We start from the raw sequence: 18960 nt of genomic DNA, 5'->3' as shown, positions 1-18960 counted from the left end.
CCACTTGATTTGCGAGGCATACATAATGAATAGATGACGCTCGAAAGTTCCCACCTGCCACTGGATTCAAATACTCCCAATCATTCATGTTATCTTCCCCTTTCTCGAGAGGAACTGGCACGAACTTCCTACCACTCGTGTGGAATTCTATTGCGTCGCTATCGTGAGAGGTAGCGGCGCCTCTCTTCCGCCTCAGGTTTGCGTCAACCACCCACAGGCGTCGTTTAAGCGAGAATAGATATAGAAAGTCGATGGCAAGTGTCACATCGCGCCAAGACCTGGTCACACTATCGTCCCGGATGCTTTCATACTCTATACCAATTTCCTGGCAAGACTCCACGGGACAAGGACAAGATTCTGGAGTGCCAGGAAACCTCTCAATAGGACTCCAGTTGGTAACAAAGAACTTCTCAAATTGTAGGATGAAAAGGTCCGAGCCTGGCCAGACCGACAAGTAGAAGGGGTTGCTGCCTAAGCAATAGCTCACTCTCCCGCGTTCCGCTAGTCCCCATGGGTTGTTTGAGGGATCAGCGAAGTGCTTCCGAATAACACGCCTCGATTCCTTGCAAGCGGTCCACATCCCGCAATCAATCATGTAGGTCGAGGTAATGTCGCCTGGAGATCCTTCGAGGCCCTTGTAACACTCGGTTCTGAGGGGAGCGCCAAAATACCAGGGCCTGATGTATTTGCCTGAGCTTAGCAAAGCGCTGGTCAGAAAGGAAGGCCTCGGGCTTCTTCCATATATCTTCACGATACAATTCCTGAGGGGGGAGGGTCGATTATCCTCATATAAGGGGGACTTGAGCACCTGAAAGATTTGGACGCCGCGGTGGTGTGACCGAATGGCAAAATACCAGATCTCGTCCCTAAGTTCTCGCGGAAGGAGAGAAAATTTGTGGAAAGTAGTAGAAATGTTAGTGAGTGAAGTTTGATGGTGGTGCGGAGCACGAGGAGGTCGTATATATGAAGTAATGATATAGATTCGTGGTTCGAGTTAAGTAGAAAGGAGGAAACAAAGGGGGGGGATCCGGACGAAGAAGAGATATTTATATGATTCAAGGGCCTTGAGGCTTATGTCCTTAAGCTTTCGTTTAAAATTAAACTTTTGTGTTATAAGATGCTTCTACGATATCGATCACTTAGCTGGTATAAGGAACAAGTTTCAAAGCTTGTTGTAACATGCTAGGTTCTCTCTGTCAGAATAAGCTCTCAGCCACAAGTCTCAACTGCAAAAAACACTTCTAGCTCACAACTTAGATATTAATACCATGATGACTGACAAATTGCTACAGCAAAACGCCGATATCATAAAAACCTGTTGTAACATGCAACAACCACTGTAGGTATATCTTGATAAGCAGTTTAAGTTGTGAGCTAAATGTCTTATCGGTAGCTTAGACTTGTAATAAGAACTTGAACAGTAGAGAAAACTCAGTCTCGCAGTTCATAATTGGGGTGAACGCTGGATTTTAGTTCTCTGCGGACTTGGTATGCGCATGATAGCAGCTTCTATAGGGTCGTCACCCGGTTCAATATGACCTTTGAAAATGCTCCGTCAGCGGGTTTAAGTGCTTGTCTGAAGAATTAGACCAACTTTACGCCCTTGGGCTCGTTTCTGAAAAGCGTATTTACTAAATAAGCTCAATGGACCGCCGCCCCTCTCGGCCCGTCTCCTGGAAGTCAATGTTTGTCTTTTCTGTGCAAAAGTATCCCACTCTCTTATACTGGGCCCAAGTGCCCCCGCACTGACTTGAAGTGCCCGACGCCGCTCGAACCAGGATTCCATGGATTTGCGATGTTTTAGTCGGCGTACCAAATATGTGATTCTCGAACTCGAGAACCGGTAAACATCTTATCTCTCCCTGCTCATGGTGCTCCAGCGTATCGTACACGTAGCCTAATGACGAAGGAATAAATGCCAGGAGATGGCAGGATAGCCTCAGCGTAGCATTATGGGCCATTCCGTTTACCATGTGTGTAGCTTGTACCTACAGGTCCGATATCAGGGATCGTATATAATCCCATGAGTTAGAGCCACTGATGCCATCGACTGTCAAGCTAATTCTTGAGCCGCACAAGAACGCTGGGCCGATTTTCTTCAGACGGTGCGAGATCTTGCCGTCAACCGATGCCCAAGACCACGAGGGAACAGACCGGCCAGACGGTCGCCTTTTGACTCCAGGGTCCGCCACCCAGAGGAGATTGAAAGGTAAAGTCTCTTCCCAGAGCCCGGCAGCGTAGGTGAAGCCCGTACTCTGCTGAATGAAGTATGCTACACCGGCAATAGCCATCATCTTGTCGCTGTCATTAGTAAGGTTGCGGATCGAGTAGCTCGTCACCATCTCATACCACCTCAGGTGGAACTCTGCTTTCTCCTTCATATCTTGTCCCCTGAAAGACCAGAGGAAACTGAAGGCCCCTCGAATGCTTAGTCTTGCGGCGTTAGTCCTCATAGATGACATTTGTACATCGTAAAGTTGTTTCCACTCGGCCCATAGTTCATGCTTAGGGTTGGCGTACCAGCTTTCCCCGACTGTGTTATTGGCTGGGCGGTTGAAAGGTCTTGTAGAAGACCCGGTATGTTGTACGCTCGTACTACTACAGAGCTGCTTGGGTGGTGCCCGGCCTGGATCAGGGACTTTCGGTACGTTCAGAGTCCCATCTTGGCTAAAGTGGGTAACCAGGGGATACTCTTCTTCACGATGACACTCAGAGGTAGTCAATGTGTTACACTCAAACATCAAAAGGCCTGAGCAAAAGTGCAGAATCCTGCTAGCGAGGAACCTTTCTTGAAAGGTCCAACCTCTTGTAGCTAGGAACGAACGATCTACCCTTTCCTTAAAAAGTTGAACCAGGTCGGGATACTTTATCGGCGAGCGGACGACAAGTACAGAGGTCCAGTTAGCGCATAGAACGCAGTCGTAGGGATAAAGATCTCTGGGTTGATAACAACCACCATCTGAGTTCTTGGATGCCGTCGCGGATATCACAACCTTGGCCCTTGCGTAAACAAGGCCCATATCGCCAGACTCCTCCTCCCATTCTTCGGTACGTTGCATGATGCAGAGCGAGTCGATCCAGAGATATTTGATCCCCATTCTGTACGTTATGTCAACGGCGTCTCGAAAGTTCGGATCCAGGGTCTCTATTAGAATCGTTTTCATCGTTTCTTCATTGTCCTTCTTAAGCTCAGACTTGACCGTCGTTCCCCAGCAGTGACTAAGTGCAGCATACTCAACGATAGGGTCTGATTCAAGGCTTTTACTCAGTGCCAGTTGTATGGCATCTTGTCTCCTGGATTGCACATCGATGAGTCGCTTGGGAAGGTATCGCTGACTAGTAGATCGAATGAAGTGGTTGCGGCAATGGTGATGTTCACGTTCGCACTTGTCAACCATTTCTCGAGCCCAAAGAAAGCTAGCCTCAGAGCCAGTCGTGCTGGACTGCCAGCAATCATTTTTATAGGGTGCTAGGGCACTGAGTAAGTCATGTCCACGCTGAACAACACGCGCCAGACGTACCATAGCTGGCATCTTGGATTTTTAGCCATGGGAATAGACCGGATCTCTTCTCGTATAGACGAATCCGAAGCGATTGCCGACGACCAAAGTCTCTAGTTACCGAGACCTGGAATGAGAGGTTCCTGGATTTGACGCCTTGTTCACAGTCACCAGAACTACATGGTCTAGGGACTGCCGGAAGTAGCGGTGTAGTGACGTCTGGTTCCTGGGCGATAGACTCTCCTGGGGATGCTCTAGATACTGGAGCTGTCTGAGAGCCAAATGAGGAATGCCAGAGGAGGCTACATAGATGGCAGTCTTCGGAGGATCGCTGGAGCTGATCTTTAGTATAAAACTCGTATTCTTCCTTCGATCGCGTCAATTTCCAACGGGTACCCCGTAGGATGGAGGACTGGTCGACTAGGTTGCTACATCTTGCACACAATCTGCAGCATTTCCCCTGTGGCATTTCCAACCGCGACGCGTAAAGTGGAGGCCTATGGGCACAGAACAATGAGAGAAACCAGGGTCCGAACCCGGCACATAGGTAAGGGAGCGCTCTGATCAGTCGGTAGAGTGACACAAGTGCAAATAATGGTGATAGAAGGATGCAGCAGGCGAAAACGATGAGGTGAAAACTTGCTAAGAGGCTGAAGATTGAGAATATCACGCAGGCGATGGTCACAAAGGCGATAGGCGGTTGGCTCTTGACCCATAAGTTGAGGAAGTACACCGACGGTGTCCAGACCAAGCCAACAGCAAAAACCTTAACCAAGTACACGGGGTCGTGGTTATTGGACGCCATCGTGTTATCTAGTTCCTATAAAGGAAGATAAAAGCTGATGAACTGGACAAAAGTTCAGCTTTTCGGGCTCAGCTCGACAGATTCATGAGCGGGGTTGGGTTGATATGATTGGGTTGGTTGCCCAAGAGGCTCAGCCCTGCTTACTGTTTCTGTGTGTTGCTCTTCAACGTGATCTTGTCGTTGTGTACTGCTGTGCTGATAGGTCGGGGCTGGCCAACGAGAGAATAGAGGCCTATGTCACCTGACACCTCGGATGCCATCATAACGAAGCAATTTATCAGCCTAGCATTGATAAAAGATAGATTTGTTGACAAAGTCGGTTATTTAGACACTATATGCTCACTCAGTTTAGAGATATTGCCTCGCTATCACTTCCAGAGCTAGTGTCCGACCTCCTCACAATATCAAATGCTTTGGACAAGCGAAGCCTGAAGCCCTTCTCAACGCCGACTAGATATTTGGTTAGTTTCTTGATCCAAGATATCGTGTAGAATGGCAACTCACGAATTGCCAGATGGGCATACTTAGATATTACTGGCGCCCAGATCAATACCGCTACCAGCTGTCCGACACTCCAAGTCCCAGTCTCCCCTCTCAGCAATAGATTCAGTAATGGTGCACGAATCACAGCCAGACCAAAGCAAGTACAAGCAAGAGCACCAGTTTCAGCAACGTGTATTGCGAAAAGAGAAGCTTTTATAAGAATCCACTTGAGCCATTCCCAAGCCTCAAGCTGACGTTTCGATAAGGACTTGTGCTTTTTGAGGAATGATGTTGGAGAGTTGCAAAGACTCCAGATTTTGGCCCACCACAGGAGAGCAAGTAATCCGAGGAATGCGAATATACTCCCCGCTGGAAAGACATACCAATATAGACCCTCTCGCTCTTCCACACAAAACGTTCGAAGGGAAGGATGTCCACCACATTCTTCAAGTGTATTCTGTCCTTGAAACATCTTGTATATCCGATCTGGATCTGGATTTGCAGCTGTATCAGCCGCCACACCAGCAAGTACCAATGCGAGCGTCGAGAGAAGGAGGTAGTACATCGAGTCTAGCTCGGCTCTTCGGAGGGAGATCTGTCCGAGAATAATAGGCCAAGCTCCCATACCTGCAAGAAATTGGACACTATCACGATTCCAAAGAAGACTCTGCCAGTTCTCAGCGCCTGTGAAAATTGCTGATCTTGAACTGGCGTTGATCAGCGCTATCTCGATGGCAACGACAAAGAAGCACTGTGCTTCGTGAAGCTCTGCCAGAAAGGTGCTCGTTGCGTGAGCAAGATTCGTGCGCTCGAGGCGTTGAAGGCCTGATACACGATGGGTCAAGAGATTAGGACCCGGGTTTCTTTTTCGGAACAGATGAGTAAAAATTGATGTCGAAGTGTTGATGAACTTGTTGACTTTTAGAAGGAGGAAAAACAGCCATGCAAAGACCACCATGGCTGTTTGAGTAATGTATGTTATTAGTACCTGTAGAGTGATAAGCGTGGGTTGCCGTCGCTGAAATCATGGGCTTACTCCAGGTCCAGCAATATCGATGTTGATATCGCTTTCCAGTCCATCGCATAGCGGTGCAAGAGCCTCGTACACCTTGATCCATTGGAGAGTCTCACTCTCAAAATATCCTGGGTCGAGTTGGCCAATGGAGCACTCTCCCATACTACTATCGCGGCAACTTGCAGCAGCACACTGGTAAGTTATATTCAGAACCGCTTTTCCGTCAAAGTCGGTCGCATTAGTAATGCCAAAAGACGTCAAGGCGCTCGAGATCTGCTCCCTTGATGTACCGTTTCCTACCCCGTCATGGCGTTGATCAAGTGTAGAGAATGTGGAGTTTGCGAGAGTTATGGATGATAGAGACAGACATTGCCACAGGGTCTTCCAAGAGGCGAATAAATCATCCGAGCTGGTGCATATGACTGAACAGTTCTTCTCTGAGGAATCGGGTCCAGAACAAACGTCGCGTAACAATGTCACAGGTTCAGCCGCAGTCACGTCGTCTCCTTTATCGAGTCTTGTGAAGAGATCCCACGGTTCGTAGAGCGTTTCCCAAAGAATCGTGCTCGTGTCGGGTCGCGTAACAGCATCTCGCGTAAGCCCATCCAGCCATCCTCCATTGACGACCCTCACTATCCCATGATCCATCACGATGGGTATCTCGTGGGGAGAGGCTGGAAATGGGTTTGTTAGTGGTTTGCTGGCATAAATTCAATTGAGATTTATATCGTTGTTTGGTCTATATGAGAGATTTTTGTAATCCTGTTTCATCTGATAGTGTATCTCACGTGGCCTTTGAAGATCCCTGCCAATGAACCTTGTAACATTAATTCGGCAACCAAAGATCCTAGTGCATCTCAAGATCTGACAATTTATAATGAAGAAAGAAAAAGGAAAAAAAGAAGTCAATCTTGGTACATAAAATCATACTCTGCAACAATTTGCCCAACATCAAACGTATCCCAACAACGTTTCTGCCCTAGGCCCAGGACCCCAGATGCTCATTCCTTTACAACCACGTAAGCCTCCTTTGATTCATCATATCGAACAACGCCCCGAGAACTCCATGTCAGCAACTGCTCCTGATTCTCAATCACTGGAAGTGACATCTCATGATTCCCGGTTGGAATCCAAGGCAAAGAAGATTCAGTGCTCCAATTATTCCCTTCTCTCTGCTTCATTTTATCCTGCCACTTTTGGGTTCGACGAAGCTCTCTTGCCCTGCGTTCTAACCGAGCGTATGAAACGGGGCCATGCTCGAAGAAGGATATAAAGTCATTGATCCTTTCTGTTGCCATCTCTTCCAAGAAGTATGGAGTAGGGAATACTGGCAACGCAGCCGTGTTAACTGGGTAATGGCGATCGTCGTCGAAGATTGGCCATGCCCGCTGTTGGAATATCTTGTACTGTATCGGGCGGCCAGGATCGTGATGTAGCTTTGTCCCGAGGTACTTCCACCATGGCTGCTTATCAAAACCTAGGCCACAGTGACTCAGACCGTGGAAGCCTCCCCATGGCATTCCTCTTCCGAATAAATCTTCTGAAGTTATGTCCATTCTGAAGCTACACAGCTTTTCAACAAAACTTTTGAGAGTTGAAGTGTATTGTGGTTTTGCTGTGGCGAAACGAATCATCGTGAAGATTAAAGAGAAACCATAGTGAGCCATGGACTCAATCACGGGCCGCTTTTCTTCTCCTTTGATGCCGACGTCCTTGCCATACTCAACTGGATCCACCAAGACATTGTCGGGGAATAGAAGTCCAGTCTGTGGTGGTGCATCGGCTACTGGCAGCCAGGCATCAGCACATTGGGCAAAGATGGCGCCATATAGTGACGATGTATAAACCCAAACACACTGAATCGCCTCCTCGTCACGTCTGTTGTCTCCAAAGGCCACGTAACTCATAATTCGTCGTTTGGCAAAAGGATCGCTCTCGAAGCTCGCAGTCCTCAGAATCAGAGACCACAGCTCAACTCGTAAGAATGCCCTCAACAAGCGTCGTCTTTCACCTTCCGAAAGGTTGCCTGAGTCAAATCTCCTTGTCACCTTCAGTCCTTTGAACACGAGATGGCTCTGGCTGTGGGTAGGCTGAGGGAGACAAATGTATTCCCGAGGTTGGAAGTCCGCAGTCGCCTTTGTGATGTAATCCTCGACAAAAACCATCAGAAGGCTATGCAATCTGTCAAGCTGGTCCAAGAGAACGGTATCGTGGGTCACCAAAGGATTTCGAAGCTTATGACACTCCCAATGCAGCAAATGAGCCTCGAATCGGAGCTTGGGTTTTCGGTCCTTTCGGAGAGACGGGTAAAGAATAATTGCCATAGCATCTTGAATCATTTGGGCGTCAAAGTCGCGCTCGAGTAAGTTTCGTACTATTGTGCTTTTGTATCCAAGGTACTGTTCGAGCATTGTTGGAGAGGCTTGGATAAGGCTCGAGATAGAGGCCTTAGATGGAAGGTATGAGAATATCTGCAGACGCAGCTCGGCGGGAATTCTGGTAAAGGGGTCCATGATGGTTGTGATCACGCTTTCTGGATCAGGTGCTGTTGCGATGAAAGGCAGAAGAATGGGCTTATTCTGTGGGAAAAGAAGAAATTCCAGTAGAGGAATGCTCTTATTTATACACCTTACTCACTTTGCCACTGATTAAAGTTAACTCTGAAATGGTGTCCTGTGTAAAGGCTATCCTGTGTTTATTGGTGTCCTTTACCTTTGTGCCCTGGTGGCTGAAGCCTCTTTTAAAACCCGAACCACACGCCAGACATTTAACTCAAAACTGGAAAAAAGGATTTGTTTGACTGGAAGCCTAGACTTTATAATTTGCAAGGCAAAGTCTCTAAGTTTAATATTCGGGATATGCGTCATTCTATTTCTTTACCTCAGGCTTATTCCTGGATTTAATTAGGAGACTTATGTTGCCTTCCAAAAGCTGAACTTATTTGGGGCTTTCCTGTGTTAGCTTGCTGTGTCTCGTTGAGACTGCATAAGCTTCAAGGATCAATCAATTATCCTTTCTGTTGCTACCTTCATATTTTTTTCCCAAAAGCTTCATTTAGTTGATAATCTATATTGTGTTGGCTTGACATATCACGTGGAGTTATCATGAGTTTTAACCGCGGTATCGATGTCTAAGTTGTGGGCTAGAAGTGTTATTTGCCGTTGAGACTTGTGGCTGAGAGCTTATTCCGGCAGAGAGAACCTAGAGTTTTAACCGCCGGTTAATTACTTAATCTCTTCTAAGAATGGTGCGACTTGAATTGATATGTTTCATTGAGATGTCATAAATTTTGACTATCGATAAACAGCAATGTGCTGAGCCTGGGCATAAAATGTCAGATCATCTGTCCTTAGTACACTAGCCAATATTGCTCGGGACTAAAAGCACATTGATGTTAGGTCAAGACATCCTTGTAACGCGATAAATACTTCACGCCATCGGGCCTTATGGCATCGCTGACAGGTCGGGGTATTATGTATTATGTATGTGGTATAAAGCTAAAGATGTATGTGAAGATCTCAAGATCGTCTGCTGCTAGACATAGAAGGGTGACGGCTAACTTCCTCAACAGTCATCTGCTTAGGATGTCCGGTATTTGAAGTCAAAGGCAGCTCATCCCCCGACTCTGTTCCCTCTCTGAATGGATTCTTCTGAGGCTTCGTCTCGACAGTGACCTCAAACTCTGTTCGGCGATGAATGCCAGGTCCACCGTTATGTCTACCCATGGTTCCAGACAAATCCTCATCGGAATCGCCCGCGATAACCTTTGATCGATGTGTCAACTGGACGTTGTTACCCTGAGTCCAAGGTGCATCGTTGGTGCGCTGGTTGTTGCTTTGGTGGTGGCCAGAGTGCGACATGGAGGGGTAGTAGTCGTCGGCGTTCTCACCCTTTGCGAGGCGGGTAATGAGCTTGGCCATGGACATTTCGATGTTGAGCTTGACCATGTATGCGACGGGGTGGAATTGGATGTAGACGACCTGGTTTGGAAGCGACATGAGACCGATGAGCATGCCCTAGCCAGAGTTAGCACGCGTGGTGTTGAGAGAGAGACGAGATACTTACGTCCATGAGGATCGAAATGATCATGAGCTTGGCGTTGAAGCCAACGAGAGGCTCATATTTCTTCAAGCGATGCTGTTCGACAAGTCGCTTCTTGACAGTTCGAAGGAAGTACCAGTTGAGACCAGCATCAACGAGAAGGATGAGAACCTTGGACATACGATCCCAAACTTCATTGATGCGAACGAAACTGCATTGGTCAGTATCAACCTAGCCAAGCCAGCTATCGTGACTCACGTTTGACTGGCGGGAGGAGCAGTATGAGCAGGGATCCAGATAACGAAGACGGCAATGTTGATGATAGTGATGGTAATAGCGGTTCCCCACTTCAGCTTAAAGATAGTAGATCGATGTTCGGCGATGATGGAGATTCGGTTGACGATAATTTGCATAAGAAGCTGGACCTCAAAGACCCAGAAGAAAAGAATAAAGAACAAGACCGGTACACTAGATACTGTTAGCACGTCACTTTCGACACTGGCTGAGTGGCTGTCTTACGTCGGTCCGATGATTCCATCCAAGAAAATCCATCCGATGATAGCGATGATGATATTTGCCAGAATCTCTCCCCAGAGCATGTAGATATAAGTACTTCGCAACGGGTTTCGGTTCCTTCGAGTCTGCTTCCACGCCTCCCAGACAGTAAGCAGTCCAAAGCCAAGGGTGAACCCCATAGCAATGGAAGCGATCTTGATGTCACTCGTAGTCGCCGACATGGTGTATAAAAGGAGTGATACACAAAAAAAAGCAAAGAGGAATGAAGGATCAGCCGGGGAAAAGAGAGGGAAGAGGGACTGAATCTGGGGATCCAGGGGTTTATACCTGCAGACACTATCAGAACCACGTTTCGGGTGCTCCTCGCAGGTGGAAAAGATACCTAGACTAGATGCTAAGCGTGAAGCTGGAGATACTAGTGCCGCCGGGACGAGACTCCAGGAACGGTCTGGCGTGGCGTGGCGAAACGATATTCTAGCCAAGTCTGTGGGTGAATCGCATCTGCGCTTTGACCTTCGCTTTGACACTTGAGCTGTGGTGGACAATTAGACTGTCTGATTTGATGGGAAAATACGCGGGTTGAATAGCTTAACCAATATCCCTGCCGTTACCCGAGGGTCTGGTCCCAGATGCATAGTATGATCGTCTCTCGGTACGCATGATCCACAGGGATGAGCATCACATCATGCATTGTATTTCCGCACTTTAATTCTGTAACCGAGCTTCCAATACGGGAGAGTTACCAATGGCTCCGGGCTACATTTCCCGTTATGTCACCAAGCCTCGGTTTCCCCTCTCGCGCCTCAACGAAATGTCATCACAGACTTTTTTGCGCTCCTGCTAAAATGGCACTTGAGTCAGGGGGGACGCCACTAGAATCAGCGCCACAGGAGCGCAGCGTATCAAATTTCGGCACTTGGGAATCCTTTGAGATCAAGTTCCGTTGTGCCAAGTTGCTGGGCTTCCGCTTTTGTCAACGCCACTTGGGGTTCTTTTGGATAGCGGAATGAACCGTTGTTCTTTGCTGAAACGTTAGATGAAGTTAATATCGAACAAGCTCATTCGTTGTCAAAGTTTGCCGACACTTGTTTACCGTTGGGACAGGAGACATCTTCTTGACACATTCTACCGTAGAAATTCCGCCGTTAGTTTTGCTCTGTGCCGGGCCGACTGTGCATGATCTTCATTGAATTGAGATGGGCCACGGAAATAAGAAAGATTATTGGGATGAATTGGGCCGCCGAAATGGAGAAACTCTGAGACGAACTCCAATTTGCGCCTATCCACCGAGCGAGGTCCCGGAATAATTCCTCCTCTCTCAACATTCCGAGAAATGCGATACAACACCGGCAATTAACGCCCAGACACGATATATATCTCGTAGTAGGTATTCCCATCGAGATGATCATCTCCTGGTAGATCCCAACCAATGACTCAATTCAATGCGTAGCCCTGCTTATAGTAGTAGACGGTGATAAAAAGGCAGAGCCTCAGAGTCAGTAGGGAAAGATCGTCGGCACTATATTAGTCATTAGTGGATCGGGGTAACAGCGTTGGTGGAACAGATCAATTTTTGAGATCCATCACCCACGTGGATCGTCAGTGCGCTCCCTGTCCGATGTGGATTTGGTGATACCCTACACGTCACTTATCTTTCGGTCATCTTTTACCTGAATCTTTAACAGACTGAGATTTGAGTCATTCAGTCTGGATGCAGTTGATCGTCGGCTTCACATATTCTTGGCAGTCACGCAAGCCTCTTTGACGCGCTATAGGCCAAGTCCAATATGCCGATCTTTTGCTACCTACCGATTGTAACGGGAGATCGCAGGAAATCATCCATAACTCCTTGTATTTTGTTAGTAATGATATTGTTATTAAAAAAAAGATTGAACTAGTGCAAGTTAAGGAATATTAAGTTTTAAAGTAATAGAAGATTGGCTATAATGAAGGAATCCTAATATAATATAAATCTAATTACATCTCCAGTATTCTCCCCTTTCTTTCCATTCCGCAATGCAATACTTTCGGTCATAGTTGAGTCAAATTCCTGAACCTTTACGCGCCTAACCACTACGCCCGACAAGCCAGAATGGCTGTTTCGCATCAGCCTTATAACCTCGCCAATCACATCACTGGTGCCAGCAGGTAAAATCCATTTCCATATAGCAGCTGCCGCCTTGAGGTTACTCATAAGTATAGTCAGATTCTCGCATCGAACGTGATTGTCGATCGACAATTTCCTCATAGTTTCCTGTATGCACAAGCTCGCATTTCTTTCTGCCTCTTGTATCAGACTTATCTCTTTCTTTTTATAGCCACCTTTTTTGCAACGTAAAACTGTATGGCACAAGAGCCTGAGAATAGTTAGCTCCAGCATGTCCAGTGTATTTGTGCATCTCAATATCTTAGCATCCACGGCGTCTGCAGACACAGATGCGATAGAAGCTATATGAACTATGATATACTCAATTTGCATATATCCGTCTTCGTTAAGTATCGCACCAAGTTTACTGTGCATTAACATCATTGCATTCTGCAAGAAGTTTTCCACGATGCCTTCCTGGAACAGCCATCTGCGCATTACCAGTTGTATCAGACGATGCATAGAAATGCCGTTATCTTTTGCCGCGGACACAATAGAGAAAGCCTTTAGAACTCCAATGGCCTTGACGAGTTCCAAAGAACTTTCTCGGTCGTAAATGCACGATACGTAATCGGCCAAGAGGTTCCCTGAGATATGCTGATGGTGAAAAGTAGATACCAAAGACAGTAATTCGCCAGCTAGTTTGTTCTGGTGTCTTATTTGTCGGAATGAAATCATCCAAGTTCTGGCAACGGCTCGCAGTGAGTCCGGATCCTTTCCGCTTGTTTCAAAGTCTTCGTTGAGCAATTCTACCATATTCTTGTCGTTTTTGAGAAGGGCTAAGTACTCTCTGACCGAGATGCTATTCTCTTGTATGAATGCAGCGGCTTGCACCAGTATCAGAGGAAGGTACTCAAGCTTCAGAGCCAATGTCGACAGATCGGCAATGTCAGATTCCAAGCATCCAAGGTGTGCACCAAGGAGTTCCCGTGCTTCACTGTCGGTCATACGCGATACCTCGATGAAGCCCCGGCCTTTGGTAGCCCGTACAGCTACTTGCCGATTTCTTGTGGTGATAAGTAACTTGCCATGAGCACAGGTTGGAAAATATCGGCCGAGACCACCAGTTCCATAGAAAAGATCCAATTCGTCGACGTTGTCGATGACCATAAGCCACGGCTTGTGATGCTGGGCTTCTAGCCATTGTTTTACCCGCTCGAGAACATCCGAGTTTTCTCCGCCGGAGGGAATCTTGAGCTGCTGCATAATATTGGCATATGCTTGCCGCATGCGCTCTTCATTGCTCGCATAAACCCAAAAGATTGACAGGTCTGGACTCTGTGCGTGTAGCTCGTGTACATAAGCCAGAGCAATCTGTGTTTTTCTGTACGGTCAGTTCCTTTCTCCTCATTGCTTGACAGGGGCTCTCTCACCCTACTCCTCCTAAGCCAAAGACGGCTGCGACAGCGTGAGACTTCTCAGGACTTAGTTGTTGACGCAAGTTGCCAATAATGTCCTGTCGTCCAACAAACTCGTCGTTGGGCGGGAAAGGGACCAAGACTGTCGACCCTTGTACTAGCTAAAGCATTGTCATGCAGTTGGCGCATGAATACATACACTGGGGGCAAGTTCCTCTCTCAACTTAACTCTATATCATGATCAACACGGTTCAAGAAGTGGTGAACAAGTCACTGACCAGGAGGGGTAGAAACAACCCAATGGCGCAGTATAGCTTTGGTACAAGCAGCGGCAGTCGCTGCAGCGTAGTTCTGGGTAGCCTTAGCTTTGTGGCTATCAGCATAATCACACGCGCCCTTGACAACCAAGCATGGTAGACTGTCCCAAACGCCAGCACTCTCCATCTCAAAGGCAATGACGCCAAGCTTTCTTGCGATGTCGTCGCGATCCTCTCCAGACTTCATGACGGTGTCGCCAGACGCGATCCTTCCAAAATGCACTCTGGGTTCTGGTACTCCCTGTCTGAGCCGCTGTCGCGGGACAAGCTTTCCGTTGCAGCCGCACTTGTCACATGGCACGTCGTTGTCCACATGTCGGTAGGTAGCCTCGAATAGGCGATCTGTCCCTGGTTCGGGGTAGTGGGCTGCTAGTTCTCTATCTTCTTGCAGGATTGAGAGAAACTTTCTCATGTCGGACTCAAATGCTCTTCGCGCTCGGAGGCTCTTCAGCTTCGATAGCAGGGAGCGGATCTCAACGTTGGGTCTCCCAAGAGCCTCCTCATTGGTATCTTTGTACTCAAAAGTGGCGGGGTATTGTCGTCCCAAATCGTACTGGACAACGCTTTGGCTGACAATGACATCACCCAATATGATCTCATGGTGTGCATCCCGGGGTCCAGGGGTGAAAGGTATGACTCCAAAGACCCCGACGACGATGGCTAGTTTGAGACAGGGGAAGCTGACGCGACAGTTGGTTGCGACAGCGGCTCCGTTGGCCTTTCCTGCTTCGGGCATGTAGGTGAGTACGACATTATGATGACCGATGCGTCCAGTCGAGTAGGAATTGGGGTCGCCGGCAGCTTTGCTGTACGCATGGCAGTCCCAGTCCTCATCAAATAGCGCCTCTATCGCATCGGCTTCGAGGGAAAGAGCGCAGATGATGGCAAGCGGAAAGTCGGCTCGTGAGATGGGACGTTGCGGTCTGCCAATTGCAGTCGACATCTAAGCTGCTCGTTTTTGGAGGCGAGACGGTAAAGGGGAATTGATGGGGAATCGGGATCCTTGTACTCGTCGCGGGGTGGGCAACAAGCGTGTGAAGAGGCAAAAATGCACCCCGCCATCTAGTTAGCACAAGAATTAGAAAATAAAGAAAGATCAATTGTGAGGATTGAAAACAGGGCTGGAAAAAAAGGGGAAGTCTGCCTTATTCTGAGGGCGACCTGCGGCGCGCTACACGTGACTTGATGAGCAGGCAACCAACCAACCACAATGCAAAAGTGACCATAGACAAAACGCTAATGAGAATAGCTATTGCAACCTCTATTGCAATCTGGAGATAATGAATGGAATTAACAATAACAACTTAATGTATCAATGTAAAAGAAACTTAGAAGTCCTAAGGAGAAAACTTGGCCTGAAATCAGTCTTCGGCAGTCATTATAGTTTCTAGGGATTGAGAACCGAAGCGTACAACTCCAGCACTCTGTCTCTCGGGTCTTCCAAACGAGCCTTCGTTTCCTGAAATAATCGGGGCAAACCAGTCTCCTTGAAAGAAACATCTTTGAGGAGAAACTTCGCCATCGCTTGCCCGCACAGGTAGATTTGTGGCATACCGTGGCCAGTAAAGCCTCCCATGATAAACATGCCTGGTCGACCAGGTATAGGTCCTACTCGAGGGAGCCGGTCGGAAGAGTATCCCATGACTAGTGTGATATCAGCTACGATCGGAAACAAGACGAAGAAGTGATAAGGCTTACTTCCAGTCCATACATCATCGACATATGCTCTGCTGTCCTCCCATCCATGGAAATGCCTCTGCATGTAACCATCAAAGTATGATCGCGCTTCTTGAATGACTTGAGTGTCATCGACGTTCCCATACCATGAGTCAACAGATCTGATATATGCATCTCGAGCTCCACCAACAATGATACTTCCATCTAACCGAGGGATTAAGTAGTCAAAGTTCCAGTCTGAGAATCGAAGAGCGTAGGTATTGTTGAGAAGAGGATGTGGCCCCGGGGTTTTGATCCGGCTGCATACAGCGCGATACGGAATGATCTTGCTTTTGTATTCGGGAAGTAGTAAACCTGTGTAGGCATTGGTTGCGAACACGACCTTTCGCGCTCTGACTTCACCCCTGCTGGTATGTAAGGTCCAATGGCCTGTAGCATCCTGGGTATCGGAGACAGAAGTAACTGGTGTGTTAGTTTGCAAGTTGATTCCTCGTTTGATTGCTTCTGAAAACATGTGATGGATAAGTTTGTAGGGCCAAAGATGTCCTGCTGTGTAGGTAAAGCACCCCTTTGCGCCCTTAACGCCCGACATCTACAGACGTGGTGTTAGTATTGATGAGAAAGAGATATAGCGTACTGACCATTTCAGCATCCTTTCCCTCAACGCAAAACGTATCCTTGGTTGTTTCAATCCCCGCAGCAATAAGCTTGTCATAACCTTCCTTGATGCGATGCTGATGGCCGGTGGAGAGTTGCACATCGACCGCCCTCGTGAGCACAAAGTCGCAATCAATTTTGTTTTGCTGGACGTATTCAGTAACAGCTTTAACATTTGCAGCTTCAAACGAAGCAACCTCAGCGGCAGCTTCTATCCCATACTCAGATGTGTACCCAGAAATCGCGTTATATGAATCTGGCTTAAGGTGACCACCTTCAATTGTCAGTGCTCGCCCAAGAGTCTCATGGGCTTTTTGGCTCACCATTTCGTCCCGTCGCACCCGAGCACAGTTGCCGGGCTTCGAGAACAAGAATCGAAGGTCTCTCATTCTTTGAAGTAGTCGCCAGGATATGCGTGAGAATCGATGCTGCGGAGTATCCGGCACCAACGATGGCGATGTCCACAGATGTTGGGAGCTCTGTAGTTGACCGATAATTATCGAGATTGCCTGGTTCGGTCCTCCAAAAAGAAGACATCCCTCCAGGTGGGGGAAAAGAAGCTGAGCACATTATGGTAAAGAGATAACAGCGGGTGGGTTATGCGAAGAAAGCCAAAGTAATGCAAGATACAACAACAATGGTCGTTTCTGTGTGGTCAGTATTAGGATAGTTTGTATGCGATCGGACAAGACTCCGAGTGCCTGATGCAACCCTACGCATTGTTATCATGGGAGTGATAAGAGTGGACCAACGCTTATCGCACTACAAGCCCCGATCTTTACTGCTTCTGGTAGCTGTCTCAAAGTTGCCTGTTTGATGCTAGCGCAGACGTCCAAGGCCTCGCGAGTTGCAGATGATGCCGACAGCAAGGATTCCGACAACATAGAAGAATAGAATCCGGCCAACGATCAATTTGGCAACCTTGGGAATCGTCTTGCGCGGGTTTCGGATCTCGCCAGCAGACAGGGAAATGATATCTGGGCCTCCGATCGTGAAGACGGCATATCGCACACAGATACAGATACTAAGAGAGATGCCGGTGGCTCCTTCAGCGTAGTATTCATGGGCCATATCTTCATTCTTCCAGTTTTGGAAGCCGTAGGCATCATGGTGAGGGTTGCCGCCAACTATGGTGACAAAGGTCGCCATGATAAGGCCAAGAATCAAGAGGATCTTGGTAGAGCCCATGATAAACTCGGCTTCTCCATACCATCTATACCCAAGCTGTTAGTGTTTGTATCGCATTTTCAGGTCTAAAGGCGACTTACCTGACAGCAACCATATTCATGAAGTAACATACAGACAACGCTATGGCAATCCAGACAGCAGGATTGATGTCGGTGTTCCAGTACTGCATAACAGTTGCGACAGCAACGCACTCGGTACAGACCAACATGGCTCCCGCATAGAAGTATGTCCATCCCATTGCGAATCCCAGCGCTGGATCGACAAACAGGGAGGCTAATTCGTAGATTGAGCCGCGAATGGGAAGCCATGCTGCCATCTCGGCAATGTTCAGCATAGTAGGCCAAATGAAGCCAAGACCGTAAATTAGGTATCGGATGATGAGAGGCAATGGACCAGCTTTGGACAAGACACCGCCAACGCCGACGAAAAGATCAACATCAATACCACCGGCAATGGTCATGAGCTGAACATGGCGAGGTGATAGGCCTCGACGGGTTTGTTGGATAGTAGTGATGACAACATGATCAGCGACAGTGGTAGAGATGTTCTCATGACCATCTGCTTTCTCAAGCGAGGTAGTCATAGGATCAAGCTTGATACGACGAAGGAACAAGTGAGGACTCAGTGATCAGAAACAGTGGAAAAAGCTAGAACGTTCGGGATGGGATGGCCCTCAGTCCATTGTGGGGTTTGATGATCTTATAGAGGAGAGGCCTCAACCCAAACTGCTATGAAAGACAATGCTACAGTGAACAGCCATTATCAGTACTATCAGCTCCACTGATAATAGATCCTGGGGCCCCGGAATCTGGAACCTGGCATCTGGGAGAAACTAAAGCGAATATGGAAACCTCATGTCTTGGATTGATAACGCTGACTCTGTCCTACTGATAGTTCGCCGATAATGTCACTTGACACCGATAGTCCATCGTTGGGGTTGCTGATAGAAATGTTACGATATTCAGTTTAGTTCAATGGTACTTGGCTGACTCAACTGAAGAATCCGGATTGGCAAACCTCGGCACTAACTCAGGGAGGACGCACAAGTGAGCAATCAGATCTCGCCGTTCAACTGAACCAAATACGAATTAGTGTCTTCGTCAGTTGAACTGAACATCACTTCCCTATCATGGAAAAATTTCTGCTCCAAGGGTCATGCTTCAGATGGCAATATCACTGAAACTGTAATCTGTGTTCAAGGAAATCGGATGATAACCCAAGTCACGCAGTGATCCACCTAATGATATGTGGTATTTT

General features: G+C 47.7%; 7 protein-coding genes across 7 annotated transcripts; all 7 read right to left on the bottom strand.

Annotated features, from left to right (window-relative positions):
- Positions 1 to 1988: 1988 nt before the first annotated feature.
- Positions 1989 to 3533, bottom strand: FVEG_08496 (hypothetical protein; the record flags this gene model as incomplete). The annotated part of the gene is made up of 1 exon (XM_018897389.1): positions 1989 to 3533. One exon carries the CDS (start codon positions 3531 to 3533, stop codon positions 1989 to 1991), a length of 1545 nt encoding a protein of 514 aa, XP_018755028.1.
- A 1115-nt stretch (positions 3534 to 4648) lies between these two features.
- Positions 4649 to 6451, bottom strand: FVEG_16339 (hypothetical protein; the record flags this gene model as incomplete). Its single annotated transcript, XM_018905588.1, has 3 exons — positions 4649 to 4755; positions 4810 to 5776; positions 5825 to 6451. The coding sequence occupies 3 exons, from the start codon at positions 6449 to 6451 to the stop codon at positions 4649 to 4651; spliced, it is 1701 nt and encodes a 566-aa protein (XP_018755029.1).
- A 353-nt stretch (positions 6452 to 6804) lies between these two features.
- Positions 6805 to 8316, bottom strand: FVEG_16340 (hypothetical protein; the record flags this gene model as incomplete). The annotated part of the gene is made up of 1 exon (XM_018905589.1): positions 6805 to 8316. The coding sequence occupies one exon, from the start codon at positions 8314 to 8316 to the stop codon at positions 6805 to 6807; it is 1512 nt and encodes a 503-aa protein (XP_018755030.1).
- A 1005-nt stretch (positions 8317 to 9321) lies between these two features.
- FVEG_08498 (hypothetical protein) lies at positions 9322 to 10581 on the bottom strand (the record flags this gene model as incomplete). Its single annotated transcript, XM_018897390.1, has 4 exons — positions 9322 to 9819; positions 9869 to 10055; positions 10103 to 10312; positions 10364 to 10581. The coding sequence occupies 4 exons, from the start codon at positions 10579 to 10581 to the stop codon at positions 9322 to 9324; spliced, it is 1113 nt and encodes a 370-aa protein (XP_018755031.1).
- A 2091-nt stretch (positions 10582 to 12672) lies between these two features.
- FVEG_16341 (hypothetical protein) lies at positions 12673 to 15124 on the bottom strand (the record flags this gene model as incomplete). Its single annotated transcript, XM_018905590.1, has 4 exons — positions 12673 to 12717; positions 12819 to 13830; positions 13880 to 14006; positions 14143 to 15124. The coding sequence occupies 4 exons, from the start codon at positions 15122 to 15124 to the stop codon at positions 12673 to 12675; spliced, it is 2166 nt and encodes a 721-aa protein (XP_018755032.1).
- A 444-nt stretch (positions 15125 to 15568) lies between these two features.
- FVEG_16342 (hypothetical protein) lies at positions 15569 to 17166 on the bottom strand (the record flags this gene model as incomplete). The annotated part of the gene is made up of 4 exons (XM_018905591.1): positions 16839 to 17166; positions 16500 to 16789; positions 15880 to 16450; positions 15569 to 15825 (listed from the first exon to the last, which is right to left on the bottom strand). Exons 1-4 carry the CDS (start codon positions 17083 to 17085, stop codon positions 15569 to 15571), a joined length of 1365 nt encoding a protein of 454 aa, XP_018755033.1. The 5' UTR covers positions 17086 to 17166.
- A 168-nt stretch (positions 17167 to 17334) lies between these two features.
- On the bottom strand, positions 17335 to 18286 carry FVEG_08503 (hypothetical protein; the record flags this gene model as incomplete). Its single annotated transcript, XM_018897391.1, has 2 exons — positions 17335 to 17728; positions 17784 to 18286. 2 exons carry the CDS (start codon positions 18284 to 18286, stop codon positions 17335 to 17337), a joined length of 897 nt encoding a protein of 298 aa, XP_018755034.1.
- Positions 18287 to 18960: the final 674 nt, after the last annotated feature.

The sequence above is a fragment of the Fusarium verticillioides genome, chromosome 10, assembly GCF_000149555.1.
Source record: "Fusarium verticillioides 7600 chromosome 10, whole genome shotgun sequence".
Classification (NCBI taxonomy): Eukaryota; Fungi; Ascomycota; class Sordariomycetes; order Hypocreales; family Nectriaceae; genus Fusarium; species Fusarium verticillioides.
This window is presented reverse-complemented; position numbering and strand designations above follow the sequence as displayed.